The 15536-nt window shown below is 45.6% G+C and overlaps 1 protein-coding gene across 1 annotated transcript in view; it reads left to right on the top strand.

Annotated features, from left to right (window-relative positions):
- The window catches only part of LOC311134262 (plexin-A1-like), a 312099-nt gene that overhangs the window by 189179 nt on the left and 107384 nt on the right, over positions 1–15536 (top strand). Inside the window, exon 10 of the mRNA XM_084167885.1 lies at positions 9033–9233. Coding sequence (XP_084024011.1) covers positions 9033–9233 — 201 coding nt within the window. The remainder of the gene's footprint in view (positions 1–9032; positions 9234–15536) is intronic.

Below are 15536 nucleotides of genomic sequence, written 5' to 3'. Positions count from 1 at the left end.
TGTTACAAGGAAGGCCCTAAAAGTCCCTAAAAGACTGTTCTCTCTGCTACCGCACGGCAAGTGGTACCGGAGCGCCAAGTCTAGGTCCAAAAGGCTTCTTAACAGCTTCTAACCTCAAGCCATAAAACTCCTGAACAGCTAATCATGGCTACCTGGACTATTTGCATAGCGTCTGCTAAATGGCATATTAAAGATGTAATCCAGAGACGGGTGTTTTATACAACAGCCTCGTGTTCTCTTTTCGACTCTCTCCGCATTTGGCAATCATCTCTCTGCTTCCACCAGGCATTCCGCTGATTTCAAAACTCGGTCAACATCTTCCGTCACAACAACACTGTTGATCACTGTTTCTTCCCCCATCGCTGTCATCAGAAGACTCTACAATGTCTGGTTCAATGAAAATGTTTTTACCTAAATCAGGGATTTCCCCATCTGATTCATTTTCAGATTCAGAGAGAGTCAGCATGGCAGGATCGTCCTCCAGAAAGTAGTCCATCACAACTTTTTCCCACTAATCTTTGTCGATAGCACCTGATAACTTCAGGGCAGCAATGTTGAGAGCAGTAGCAACACTTTTTCAGTTCTTCATGATATATTTCAAAGAAAAAACGGTAGAAAGGATTATCTACACATACTGAGCAGCTCATGTTATAGACAGAAGCATGCTACATGGCAGACCAATCTGAACATGTCCAGACAATCCATTATCTCAGCCAATCATGGCTTGTGGTAAGGTTCCTGTATTTTTCACGGGCTAAACCAACTAGGCTCATAATTTAACTTTGTATTTACTAAATGGCATACAAGTTTGGTATGAAGGCACATGAAAGTTCACATGTTCCAGAAGGCATTTCTGCAAAAATGTTGATTAAAACTTTCAAATGTGTCTCCTGTGAAATAGTGACATACGCCTAGCTTCTTGAGACGGGTCACAAATATCAATCCAGGTTGGATGTGACAGCAGATATGAGGTGCATACTGTCGACCACGCCCCTTGACTTTTAGAATCTCTGACGCGACATGCATCAAGCACACCAATCTCATTAGTGGTGGTGAGATAAGTCAGCAAGAGTAAAGAATGTGAATGAACAGTTATGTCAGAATGATCTATATCTAGAATAAATTATTTATCTCAAGTGTTTGAAAAAGGTGCTCTCCCTCGCAAAATGTCACTGTCGGCTCCTTTCTTGGGGCAATCAGGAATCTGAAATGAGATTGATTGTGCACATGTTTGTATGGACTTTGTCAGCAAAGCATGTGTGTCATCTCATGTACTGTTCATACACTGATGTGAAACACACCTTTTTATCACAGACCGATTTATAAGTGAAAATGCCGGTTGGAACCAGGACCAGAACCAGGCAGGTCGCCTAAACAAGGGATTTTACATCTATATAAGAGTTAAGAACACTTTCCTAATATTGAGTTGAACCCCCCCCCCCCTCCTTTTTGCCCTCAGAACAGCCTCAATTCATCGGGGCATGGACTCTACAAGGTGTCAAAAGCGTTCCACATGGATGCTGACCCATGTTGACTCCAACGCTTCCCACTGTTGTGTAATGTTGGCTGTATGTCCTTTGGGTGTTGGACCATTCTTGATACACACAGGAAACTGTTGAGTGTGAAAGAAGTTGGTAGAGCATGGCGCTTGCAACGCCAGGGTTGTGGGTTCGTTCCCCATGGGGGGCCAGTATGAAAATGTATGCACTCACTAACTGTAAGTCGCTCTGGATAAGAGTGTCTGCTAAAATGACCCCCAAAAAAATTAAGCAGCAGCGTTGCAGTTCTTGACACAAACCGGTGCCTGGCACGTACTACCATACCCCGTTCAAAGGCACTTTAATCTTGTCTTTCCCATTCACCCTCAAGGCTTAAAAATCCTTATTTAACCTGTCTCCTCCTTTTATTCTACACTGATTGAAGTGGATTTAACAAGTGACATCAATAAGGGATCATAGCTTTCTATGTCATGGAAAGAGCAGGTGTTCCTAATGTGTTGTACACTCAGTGTATATATCTATTTTTGTCACGCTTCTTCTCACATCTCCCCTCCTTTCTTGCGATCGCTCTCTCCCCCCCCCCTCCTCTCTCTCCTTCTGTCTCTCACCATTCTCTTTCTCTCCAATTCTCTCTGCCCTGTATCTCTCTCTCTCTCTCTCTCTCTCTCTCTCTCTCTCTCTCTCTCTCTCTCTCTCTCTCTCGCTCTCTCGCTCTCTCGCTCTCTCTCTCAATTCAATTCCATTTAAGGGCTTTATTGGCATGGGAAACGTATGTTAACATTGCCAAAGCAAGTGAAGTAGATAGGAAAGAAAAGTGAAATAAACAATAAATATTAACAGTAAACATTACACTCAGAAGTTCCAAAAGAATAAAGGCATTTCAAATGTCTATATACAGTGTTGTAAAAATGTGCAAATAGTTAAAGTACAAATGGGAAAATAAATAAACATAAATATGGGTTGTATTTACAATGGTGTTTCTTGTGGCAACAGGTCACAAATATTGCTGCTGTGTTTTTCACCCAGTAGATAAGGGAGTTAATCAAAATTGCGTTAGTTTTTTAATTCTTTGTGGATCTCTGTAATCTGAGGGAAATATGTGTCTCTAATATGGTCATACATTTGGCAGGAGGTTAGGAAGTGCAGCTCAGTTTCCACCTCATTTTGTGGGAAGTGTGCACATAGCCTGTCTTCTCTTGAGAGCCAGGTCTGCCTACGGTGGCCTTTCTCAATAGCAAGGCTATGCTCACTGAGTCTGTACATAGTCAAAGCTTTCCTTAAGTTTGTCAGTCACAGTGGTCAGGTATTCTGCCACTGTGTACTCTCTGTTTAGGGCCAAATAGCATTCTAGTTTGCTCTGTATTTTTGTTAATTCTTTCCAATGTGTCAAGTAATTCTCTTTTTGTTTTCTCATGATTTTGTTGGGTCTAATTGTGTTGTTGTTGTCTCTCTCTCCCTCTCTCTCTCTCTCTCTCCCCCCTACCCCTCTCTATCTCTTTCTCCTCCCCCTCTCTCTCTCTCTCGCCTCCTCTCTCTCTCTTGCATTTTGTTATTCTAAAATTGATTAAATTGTTTTTTTCCCCTCATCAATCTACACACAATACCACATAATGACAAAGCAAAAACAGGTTTTTATACATTTTTGGAAATGTATAATAATAAAAGAAATGGAAATATCACATTTACATAAGTATTCAGACCCGTTACTTAGTACTTTGTTGAAGTACCTTTGGCAGCGACTACAGCCTCAAGTCTTATTGGGTATGACGCTACAAGCTTGGCACACCTACATTTGTGGAGTTTCTCCCATTCTTCTCTGCAGTTCCTCTAAAGCTCTGTCAGGTTGGAAGGGAAGTGTTGCTGCACAGCTATTTTCAGGTTTCTCCAGAGATGTTTGATCGGGTTATTCACCGCAGTCTGAAGTCCTGAGTACTCTAGAGCAGGTCTTCATCAAGCATCTCTCTGTACTTTTCTCTGTTCAACTTTGCCTCGATCCTGACTAATCTTCCAGTCCCTGCCACTGAAAAACATCCCCACAGCATGATAGTGCCACCACCATGCTTCACTGTAGGGATGGTGCCAGGTTTCCTCCAGATATGACGCTTGGCATTCAGGCCAAAGAGTTCAATCTTGGTTTCATCAGACCAGAGAATGTTGTTTCTCATGGTCTGAGTGTCTTTAGGTGCCTTTTGGCAAACTTCAAGTGGGCTGTCATGTGCCTTTTACTGAGGAGTGGCTTCCGACTGGCCACTCTAGCATAAAGGCCGGATTGATGGAGTGCTGCAAAGATGGTTGTCCTTCTGGAAGGTTCTCCCATCTCCAAAGAGGAACTCTAGATCTCTGTCAGAGTGACCATCGGGTTCTTGGTCATCTCCCTGACCAAGGCCCTTCACCCCCGATTGCTCAGTTTGGCCGGGTGGCCAGCTCTAGGAAGAGTCTTGGTGGTTCCAAACTTCTTCCATTTAAGAATGATGAAGGGTACTGTGTTCTTGGGGACTTAAAATGCTGCAGACATTTTTTGGATCACTTCCCAAGATCTGTGCCTCGACACAATCCTGTCTCAGACTCTACGGACAATTCCTTCGACCTCATGGCTTGGTTTTTGCTGTGACATTCACTGTCAACTGTGGGACCTTTTATAGACAGGTGTGTGCCTTTCCAAATGTCCATCAATTGAATTTACCACAGGTGGATTCCAATGCAAGTGAATGGCGCCGGAGAAGGTGGGTGACGTTTTACAGCCCTCTAACCAATTGTACTATTATGTGTGTTTTTTTGCGTTATTTGTAATTTATTTTGTAAATAATGTTTCTGCCATCGTCTCTTATAACCAAAAAGAGCTTCTGGATATCAGGACAGCGATTACTCACCTCATATTGGACGAAGATTTTTTCTTCAACGAGTCGGACGCGAAGGATATCGTACAGACACCCGACAAGGCCCAAATCCCCGTCATTCACAGGAGAAAGAGGACGTAGGTCGGGGTGCCTCGTAAGGATACTACGGCAAATGAGTAAACTGCCTCTTCCATCAATTCAACTAGCCAATCTTCAATCATTGGAAAATAAATTAGATGACCTAAGAGTATGATTATCCTACCAACGGGACATTAAAAACTGTAATATCTTATGTTTCACTGAGTCGTGGCTGAACGACGACATGGACAATATACAGCTAGCGGGCTATACGCTACATCGGCAGGATAGAACTGCTGACTCCGGTAAGACAAGGGGTGGTGGTATGTGTATATTTGTAAACAACAGCTGGTGCACAAAATCAAATACTAAGGAAGTCTCGAGGTTTTGTATATTATGATAAGCTGTAGGCCACCCTATTTACCAAGAGTTTTCATCTATATTTTTCATAGCTGTCTATTTACCACCACAAACCAATGTTGGCATTAAGATTGCACTCAATGAGCTGTATAAGGCCATAAGCAAACAGGAAAACACTGATTCAGAGGCAGCACTCCTAGTGGCCGGGGACTTTAATGCAGGGAAACTCAAATCAGTTCTACCTAATTTCTACCAGCATGTTAAATGTGCAACCAGAGGAAAAAAAAACTCTAGACCACATTTACTCCACACACAGAGACACATACAAAGCTCTCCCTCGCCCTCCATTTGGCAAATCTGACCATAACTCTATCCTCCTGATTCCTGCTTATAAGCAAAAACTAAAGCAGGAAGCACCAGTGACTTGGTTAATAAAAAGTGGTCAGATGATGCAGATGCTAAACTACAGGACTGTTTTGCCAGCACACCTACTCATTAAGGGTTTTTCATTATTTTTACTATTTTCTGTATTGTAGCGTAATAGTGAAGACATCCCTTGAATGAGTAGGTGTGTCCAAACTTTTGACTGGTACTGTATATAGAAGAGAGACACTCACACTTACACACATATACACACACACTCTCTAATTGTCGTCTCATTAAATGCATTTGGCTGGTGTCGAAAGGTGTTTTGCTCTCATCTGTGAGGTGCAGATTATCTTATCCACCAGACACTTGTTTTTCCTCCGTCCCCGACATGGCGAGACATTGGAACTATCAACTGAAGTATCAGAGTTGATGGGAGAGGAGAATATACAGTATCTATCAATATATTTGACCTTAAATAACAGCTTTCTGTCATCTGTCTGTCATGGTTTCACACTTCAAACTATTGGATGGAAATTCAATAGGCAGTCTACGAGTGAGATTAGGCCTTTGTCTTGTGCTGCAAGAATTGCAATGTTTAGAATGGTCATATTAAACATGTGTAGTTTTAAACCAAAAGGAAGTCAACTGCATGTACATTCAAATGCTACAACTGAATGGTGTTTTGCCTTGACCCTGAAATTCCTGGTAACTGGCTTTGATTGACTAGGGTCTTTTCAGATTTATGTCATATGCACACAAGTGAATTAATGTACTGTATGTGGACTTCATCTCCCACAATGCCCATCTTCTTCCTGCCTGTTTAGCTGTAGGCGGCAAAGCCCCAAGGCAGCAGTTGAGTAAAACAAACAAGTGGGCTAGAGGAAGGCCCCTTAAGCCTGCCATAGAGCAGGGGTAGGAAACTTGGATGTACTCCACCAAAAATACCACACACACACACACACACACACACACACACACACACACACACACACACACACACACACACACACACTTGTCTGTGTTTAGCCCAATCCAATCATGTGGTATGTTTAAACTTACTTTTAGCAAGCTGTGGGTGTTTGTTTATGATCCTAATCGTTTTTCCCGACAGCTGTGTAAGTTTGCCAGCAGGGACAGTCATGGAAAGTGGAATGAGTCAAAATATAGGCTAAAGGAAAGTGTGTATATGTGATGATCAGAAAGTCTCATTGTCTGGAAACTGCAATGGGGGTTCCCCAGGGATCTGTCTTAGGGCCTTTAGTATTTAGCTTATTCACATGTGACCTTTTTATAGCAAATAATGTTTTATTTTGTCTTCCCCTGGTTTTGGCTGGTGGTGTCACACATTTTTATGCATTAACGATGAAATACAAGACTAATACTTTGAATGTAAATGTAACATTATCTTGCTGTAAAAAGCACCACAATATCAAAACACAGCCGAAATATAAAAATGCAGGGCGCCTAAATTTTTTGATTGCCGTTGCATTTGTGTTTAGAGAGTGGGAGAACGCTGTCACACTCTTTTCACCTAGAATGCCGGCAGCCCAACATTTCTCAACTACGCTCTTTTCTCCTTTAAAGAAGTCAAGACTTCAAACATCATTATACAACTTGATCTAGCTCCCTGCTCAAATTTCCATCATCGTCCGAGGCTGCAGGCAATTAATTAACTGGGATGTTGTCAAGGGTTGGGAGACACGTGAAACTGAGCTGGTTGTTGGTGTGAACGGATCTCTCTCTCTGACTCTGATGCAGGGAGGGGCAAGTCAGAATGCAGCTCTGCAGAGGGAGGATGTATTTTTCTCCTTCTCTCATTTTGCTCTCCTATTTTTCTGACTTTCCTTCTCTATATCCTCTGCCTTCCCTCTCTCTATATCCTCTGCCTTCCCTCTCTCTCTTTTTGTGTATGGATGTTTTTGCTTTCTCTCCCTCTTTACCCTCCCCTTCTATTGATGCCTGTTCCTCCCGGCTCCAATCCATTCCCTCTCTCTTTTACCTCCATCTATGTCTCTCTTCCTCCATCTTTTTTTCTCTCCCCCTCTCAATCTTTTTCCTCACACTCCCTCTGCCTCTTCATCCTACCCCCACCATCTCCCTCCCTACTTCCCTCCCTCCCTGCTAGTTCATTATTGTCAGTGTGTTGTCAGCAGGCTGGTGTTCTCTCCGTTGTAATCCCCTGTTCATTATGAGCTCATTGTTGGACCGGGTTCAGATGTTGGAGGAGGCTAATAAGCAAATGAACAAACACACCATTGTCTATTGGACCCAGGAGAACACTGTTGCACTAATGCACAACAGAACAGCTTACTGCATACTAGCACTTCAGGCAGATGTATTGTACTGGTATGTGTAAGTTGTGTTGGTACGTTTCTGATATGTTTAGGGCAGCCTACCTCTAACATCTCCTCAGGGACTGCCAGTCATTCCATTTATTTGAACTATACCAGGGCTAGCACACCTGATTCAACTTGTCAACTAATCATCCAGCCCTTGACTACTTGAATCAGGTGAGCTAGTTCAGGGCTACAACAAAAGTGTGTAATGTCTGGGGGTCCCAGAGGAGAGGTTTAAGAAGCACTGGTTTAGGGTGTAGTTCTCAGAGGATTTTGTATGGGACTAGTATCACTGATGCTGCAACTGATTTAAAGTTGCAACTTTTGTTTTACTCCTTTAGCAGACAATATTTGTTTGTAAAATGTGTATCTGCAGTAGTGTGTATTCATCTGCCTTTGTTTCATTTACATGACTGAGTGAACTGGTTATATGGCATTGGTCTAAAAAGCAGGGGCGGTTCCGCTCGCTAAAAATCACATTGTGCAACTGTTCCCAAGTTCTGTTGAGTTGGCGTTGATGATGTATGCACTTCTGCCAAAGTGTGGTATAAACACTATAATGAATTAATTTGTACACACACACACACACACACACACACACACTTTCTCTGGACCCCTAAGGCTTTCCACCCCAGTAATAGAGGACAATATAGTGTTTCCAGATGATCTAAGCCATCATTTCATCTCTGGTGAATGTTGCGGAATGGACTTTCTCAAACATTGTCACACTAGTTCATTACCAGACAATAGAGTCCACAAATGGTTAAACTGCATTTCAATCTCTTTGTTCCGTCTTTGTGGATGAAACCACGCTGTGTTATCACAAGTGCAGTGCTTTATAGGGTTGGTACTCATAATATGGCATGCTGTCTATGTTATAAAAGGCATTATGTCATGTTAGAAGAGTGTTATGTACCATTACATACATTTTGTTTCCATCTCTTTCACTCGTTCTTTTTTATGCAACTCTTTTGAGTATCATGTCAAGTCGTAAGCCAATATTATACTGTCACAAAGACTACTTGACATGGTCTTTGAACAACCAAGTAACCCAAACCTCTGTCCATCCCTCCATCCCTCCATACAATCATCCCTTCATCCATTCATCCCTCCATCCCTTTATCCCTCCATCCCTTCATCCCTTTATCCCTCCATCCCTTCATCCCTCCATCCCTTCATCCCTCCAACCCTTCATCCATCCATCCATCAATCCATTCATCCCTTCATCCCTTCATCCATCCATCCATCCCTTCATCCATCCATCCCTTCATCCACCCATCCCTCCATCCCTTCATCCCTACATCCCTTCATCCCTCCATCCCTCCATCCCTTCATCCACCCATCCCTTCATCCACCCATCCCTTCATACCTCCATCCCTTCATCCCTCCCTCCATCCTTCCAGCCCTCCCTCATTTCATCTCTCCCTCCATCAAGACACCGGATCAGATAAAAGCATTAAAACGACATGACAATACATGAAGAAACATATTTCTCTTAATGTCTTTTTTTTGTCTGATTATTCTGTCCGTACTTCTCTCTCTCTCCCCTCCAGGACTGTCCCCAGATCCTGCCCTCTACCCAGATTTACATCCCTGTGGGCGTGACCAAGCCAATCACCCTGGCCGCCCGCAACCTGCCCCAGCCCCAGTCTGGCCAGAAGAACTACGAGTGTGTGTTCCACGTGCAAGGAGAGGTGCACAGCATCACCGCCCTGCGCTTCAACAGTACCAGCATCCAGTGCCAGAAGACCTCGGTGAGTTAACACACTCTCATGGTTTTGTTCCGGCCCAGCACTAGCACAACACATTCAAAAAAGTAAAAACTAGGCAATTAGATCGAGTTTCAGAAGACCTTGGGGAGTTAATGTTCTTTCATGGTTTTGTTCCGGCCCAGCACTAACACAACACATTCAAAAAAGCAAAAACTAGGTAATTAGATCGAGTTCCATAAGACCTTGGGGAGCTAACACTCTGAGACACTTATGACCGGTGCAGGTTTTTGTTCCAGCCCATCACTAACACACCTGATATAATAAACCAAATGCTTGCGATTGGTTTTATTAACAGTGCTCATGACTAGGAGTTTGGCCAGTGTTTAGATTGTAGGCATGCAGAGAATAAGCGTGAGCACAACTAGAGGGCCTGCTGAAGGGTGTGTTGGAAGGATATTTGGGTCGTTTGGTGTGCACATGCATGGGCCCATCTGTCAGTCAGAGGATTACAGTAGCAAATGAGGAAATGTGTGTGTGTGTTAAATGGTGCTGCGCTTCACTGAGGCTGAAAATTTGGAGAGGAAGCCTGTCGTCTCTGAACCTTTCTCTCTCTCTCTCTCTCTCTCTCTCTCTCTCTCTCTCTCTCTCTCTCTCAATTTCAATTTAAGGGGCTTTATTAGCATGGGAAACATATGTTTACATTGCCAACACAAGTGAAATAGATCATAAACAAAAATGAAATAAAAAATTAACAGTAAACATTACTCTCACAAAAGTTCCATAATAATAAAGACATTTCAAATGTCATATTATGTCTATATATGGTGTTGTAACAATGTGCAAATAGTTAAAGTACAAAAGAGAAAATAAATATGGGTTGTATTTACAGTGGTGTTGTTCTTCACTGGTTGCCCTTTTCTTATGGTAACAGGTCACAAATCTTGCTGCTGTGATGGCACACTGTGATATTTCACCCAGTAGATATGGGAGTTTATCCAAATTGGGTTTGTTTTTGAATTATTTTTGGGTCTGTGTAATCTGAGGGAAATATGTCTCTCTAATATGGTCATACATTTGGCAGGAGGTTAAGAAGTGTAGCTCAGTTTCCACCCCATTTTGTGGGCAATGTGCACATAGCATGTCTTCTCTTGAGAGCCAGGTCTGCCTACGGCGGCCTTTCTCAATAGCAAGGCTATGCTCACTGAGTCTGTACATAGTCAAAGCTTTCCCTAAGTTTGGGTCAGTCACAGTGGTCAGGTATTCTGCAACTGTGTACTCTCTGTTTAGGGCCAAATAGCATTCTAGTTTGCTCAGTTTTTTTGTTAATTCTTTCCAATGTGGCAAGTAATTCTCTTTTTGTTTTCTCATGAATTGGTTGGGTCTAATTGTGTTGCTGTCCTGGAGCTCTGTGGGGTCTGTTTGTGTTTGTGAACAGAGCCACAGGACCAGCTTGCTTAGGGGACTCTTCTCCAGGTTAATCTCTCTGTAGGTGATGGCTTTGTTATGGAAGGTTTGGGAATGGCTTCCTTTTAGGTGGTTCTAGAATTTAACTGCTCTTATCTGCATTTTGATAATTAGCGGTTATCGGCCTAATTCTGCTCTGCATGCATTATTTGTTTTTTTACGTTGTACACTGAGGATATTTTTGCAGAATTCTGCATGCAGAGTCTAAATTTGGTGTTTGTCTCATTTTGTGAATTATTGGTTTGTGAGCAAACCCTAGACCTCACGACCATAAAGGGCAATGGGTTCTATAACTGATTCAAATATTTTTATGTTCCTTTTGATGGCATAGAAGGCCCTTCTTGCCTTGTCTCTCAGATCGTTGACAGCTTTGTGGAAGTTACCTGTGGCGCTGTCTAGATGGAATTTGTAGTTGTGTTCGTGGCAACTGGACCTTTTTTGGAACACCATTTTGGAACACCAGGTCTGACAGAATCTGTGCAGAAGATCTAGGCGCTGCTCTAGGCCCTCCTTGGTTGGGGACAGAAGCACCAGATTATCAGCTCTCTCTCTCCCTCTCTCTCTAGGCTGGTCGTCCTCACTAGGGGGACAAGTGGGAGACGTCTGTCACCAACTATGACCTCCATCATATGACCGTTATAGATTACATTTGTCTATTTTCTTTTGTTTGTCCTATGTGGCTCCTTCGTATCATTAGGAAGGTATTGCTATATTTCTTTCCTCTTTCTCTCTCACACTCTCTCTCTTCCAAATCTGCTTCTTTCACTCTCTCTCTAAAGCAGATAGTCTCTTTATCAAAGACACTCATCCTACAACACCTCCAAGAAAGGCAGCCATATTGATTTATATTTGGATAAGCAGTGTCACACCTGTCTGTGTATCCTGTCAAATGGTGCCCCGCCATGTTGCAGACGAAAAACACGACAACACCCCGGAACGCCTTCAGAGAATCAAGCTTATTAGCTTCGAACACCTACAAACGCATGTCAATACACGCTACAGCTGCTGCTGCGCGTAGCCGTATGTTCACTCAGTATGCTAATCACGTAGCATGTAACATGTCCAACAGGACCCTGAGATTCGCCACGTTGCACATATGATTAGCATTTAGCAATGCTTGTGTATTTGACAATTAGCGTAGCTCCTCCTACTGTAGCATTAGCACTCAAATGCTAGGCTGTTTCAATCGACAGCTAGTCATTAGCGCCTACGCGCAGCAGCAACCTCCAGTGTTTCTGAAGGGAGGCTAATTAGCAAGCAACTGTGCTGTCTCTCCAAGGAGGGCTCTTTATTGACTGTTTGTTTACTGTAGCAGCCAGCGCTAATCAGCAGCAGCCGACTCAGGCCAGGCTAAAGCAGTATTTCTCCACATGACGACTGAAGGGAAGATGTGCTAGTAGGATAATTTGCGGTTAGCCGTTAGGAAATGGACTCATTTTGAATGCTAACTGGTGTTGGTATGATAATACCAGCGTCCATTGTTGCGTACGTCAACTCCATTGATATGACATTGCTTGGTTCTTTAAAAAAAAACATCACTAGAGTTGCAGAATGTTACTGCTAAATTCTTGTTTATGAAGTGTATTTATGAAGCAATGGGATAACAATTTAAATAATAGTCAGGGCCTAAAATGTACTGTTTGGTCCACCAGCCGCTGTGGCAGGTAGATACACATTTTTAGGCCCTGATCATAGTGGTATTTCAGCCGAATTAAAAGAGTCATCCCAAATATTGTTCTCCATTTCTCAATCTTAGCAGTGTTCTTCCAATACGCATCATCTCATGTGAGCTAGTTGATCCTTGCTTTGGCTGTGCTGCTACTGCTTTTGCTTCCAGGATATGAATCATGTATGATTCTGCAGTAAAAATATAGAGCTCCGCTCATCTGGTATGCTGTGGTTACTCCGTGCTGTGGATGCAAAGTTGCATGGCGAGAGGGGTTAATCAATGTTGTGCTGGCCTGCGCGTGTGTGTGTGTGTGTGTGTGTGTGTGTGCGTGTGTGTGTGGAATGAGAGGATTTTGCGATGTCCTACTGATCAGTAGAGAAAAGATGTGGATGTTAAGTTGAGTTTAGCTCATAGAGTTAACCTAATAGGAGTTTAGCCCATAGAGTTAACCTAATTGGAGTTTTGCCCATAGAGTTAACTTAATAGGAGTTTTGCCCAGAGTTAACCTATGAGTTTAGCCCATAGTTAACCTATGAGTTTAGCCCATAAAGTTAACTATGAGTAAAATAATAAAGAGAAATGGATGGAAAGTCAGGAAAAACTAACAGGGGGGAGGATACGGGAGGGAAAAACAAACCAATATGGTTTGGTCTTGGATCTTCCTCCTATCGTGTGTGTGTACACATACACACACACACACACACACACCCTGGAAATGGGGGAAGCAGGGCAAGAGGGGCAGACGGTGAGAAAATGAGACTGAGGAACAGATAGAGGAGGGGGAGGTAGATGGAGAGAAGGACATAGAGGGCGTTTGCAGGAAGACTGAGAGGGGAAAGAGATGGATTAAGCATATGGTAAGAAGGGTGGGTAGAGGGAGGGAGAGAAGGGTGGGTAGAGGGAGAGAGAGAGAGAAGGGTGGGTAGAGGGAGATAGAGAGAAGGGTGGGTAGAGGGAGGGAGAGAAGGGTGGGTAGAGGATTGGAGAGGATGGTGGGTAGAGGGAGGGAGAGAAGGGTGGGTAGAGGGAGTAGTGAAGGGAGAGAAGGGTGGGTAGAGGGAGTATTGAAGGGTGGGTAGAGGGAGGGAGAGAAGGGTGGGTAGAGGGAGGGAGAGAAGGGTGGGTAGAGGGAGGGAGAGAAGGGTGGGTAGAGGGAGGGAGAGAAGGGTGGGTAGAGGGAGGGAGAGAAGGATGGGTAGAGGGAGTAGTGGAGGGAGAGAAGGGTGGGTAGAGGGAGGGGAGAGAAGTGTGGGTAGAGGATTGGAGAGGATGGTGGGTAGAGGGAGGGAGAGAAGGGTGGGTAGAGGGAGTAGTGAAGGGAGAGAAGGGTGGGTAGAGGGAGTATTGAAGGGTGGGTAGAGGGAGGGAGAGAAGGGTGGGTAGAGGGAGGGAGAGAAGGGTGGGTAGAGGGAGGGAGAGAAGGGTGGGTAGAGGGAGGGAGAGAAGGGTGGGTAGAGGGAGGGAGAGAAGGATGGGTAGAGGGAGTAGTGGAGGGAGAGAAGGGTGGGTAGAGGGAGGGAGAGAAGTGTGGGTAGAGGGAGGGAGAGAAGGGTGGGTAGAGGGAGGGAGAGAAGGGTGGGTAGAGGGAGTAGTGAAGGGAGAGAAGGGTGGGTAGAGGGAGTAGTGGAGGGAGAGAAGGGTGGGTAGAGGGAGGGAGAGAAGGGTGGGTAGAGGGAGTAGTGGAGGGAGAGAAGAGTGGGTAGAGGGAGTAGTGGAGGGAGAGAAGGGTGGGTAGAGGGAGTATTGGAGGGAGAGAAGGGTGGGTAGAGGGAGGGAGAGAAGGGTGGGTAGAGGGAGGGAGAGAAGGGTGGGTAGAGGGAGGAAGAGAAGGGTGGGTAGAGGGAGGGAGAGAAGGGTGGGGTAGAGGGAGTAGTGAAGGGAGAGAAGGGTGGGGTAGAGGGTGTAGTGGAGGGAGAGAAGGGTGGGTGGGAGGGAGGAGAAGGGTGGGTAGAGGGAGTAGTGGAGGGAGAGAAGGGTGGGTAGAGGGAGGGTGGTGAAGGGTGGGTTGAGGGAGGGAGAGAAGGGTGGGTTGAGGGGAGGGAGAGAAGGGTGGGTAGAGGGAGGGAGAGAAGGGTGGGGTAGAGGGAGGGAGAGAGAGAAGGGTGGGTAGAGGGAGGGTGAGAAGGGTGGGTAGAGGATTGGAGAGAAGGGTGGGTAGAGGGAGGGAGAGAAGGGTGGGTAGAGGGGAGTAGTGAAGGGAGAGAAGGGTGGGTAGCGGGAGTAGTGAAGGGAGAGAAGGGTGGGTAGAGGGAGGGAGAGAAGGGTGGGGTAGAGGGAGGGAGAGAAGGGTGGGTAGAGGGAGGGAGAGAAGGGTGGGTAGAGGGAGGGAGAGAAGGGTGGGTAGAGGGAGTAGTGGGGGGAGAGAAGGGTGGGTAGAGGGAGGGAGAGAAGTGTGGGTAGAGGGGAGGGAGAGAAGGGTGGGGTAGAGGGAGGGAGAGTAGGGTGGGTAGAGGGAGGGTGAGAAGGGTGGGTAGTGGGAGGGTGAGTAGGGTGGGTGAGGGAGTAGTGGAGGGAGAGAAGGGTGGGTTAGAGGGAGGGAGAGAAGGGTGGGTAGAGGGAGTAGTGGAGGGTGAGAAGGTGGGTAGAGGGTGTGTGGTGGGAGAGAAGGGTGGGTAGAGGGAGTATTGGAGGGAGAGAAGGGTGGGGTAGAGGGAGGGAGAGAAGGGTGGGTAGTGGGGTAGTGGTGGGGAGTGTAGGGTGTGGTAGAGGGAGTTTGGGTGGGTGTGATGGGGGGTAGAGGGAGGGTGTGAAGGGTGGGTAGTGGGAGGGTGAGTTGGGTGGGTTGTGGGTGGAGAGATGGGTGGGTAGAGGGTGGGAGTGATGGGTGGGGTGAGGGAGTGAGTGAGGGAGAGAAGGGTGGGTAGAGGGAGTAGTGGAGGGAGAGGAGGGTGGTGTGGGGAGGGAGAGAGGGTGGGTTGTGGGGAGGGAGAGATGGGTGGGGTTGAGGGAGGAGAGAAGGGTGGGTTGTGGGAGTAGTGGAGGGAGAGAAGGGTGGGTAGAGGGAGGGAGAGAAGGGTGGGTAGAGGAGTAGTGGAGGGAGAGAAGGGTGGGTAGAGGGAGTATAGGTGGGTGAAGGGTGGGTTGAGGGTGGGAGAAGGGTGGGTAGTTGGGGGAGTGATGGGTGGGTAGAGGGAGGAAGAGAAGGGTGGGTAGGAGGGGAGGGAGAGAAGGGTGGGTAGAGGGAGTAGTGAAGGGAGAGAAGGGTGGGTAGA

Source organism: Coregonus lavaretus (assembly GCF_964263955.1).
Source record: "Coregonus lavaretus genome assembly, chromosome: 8".
Taxonomy (NCBI): domain Eukaryota; kingdom Metazoa; phylum Chordata; class Actinopteri; order Salmoniformes; family Salmonidae; genus Coregonus; species Coregonus lavaretus.
Note: the sequence above shows the minus strand (reverse complement) of the source record. Positions and strands in the feature narration are given on the sequence as shown.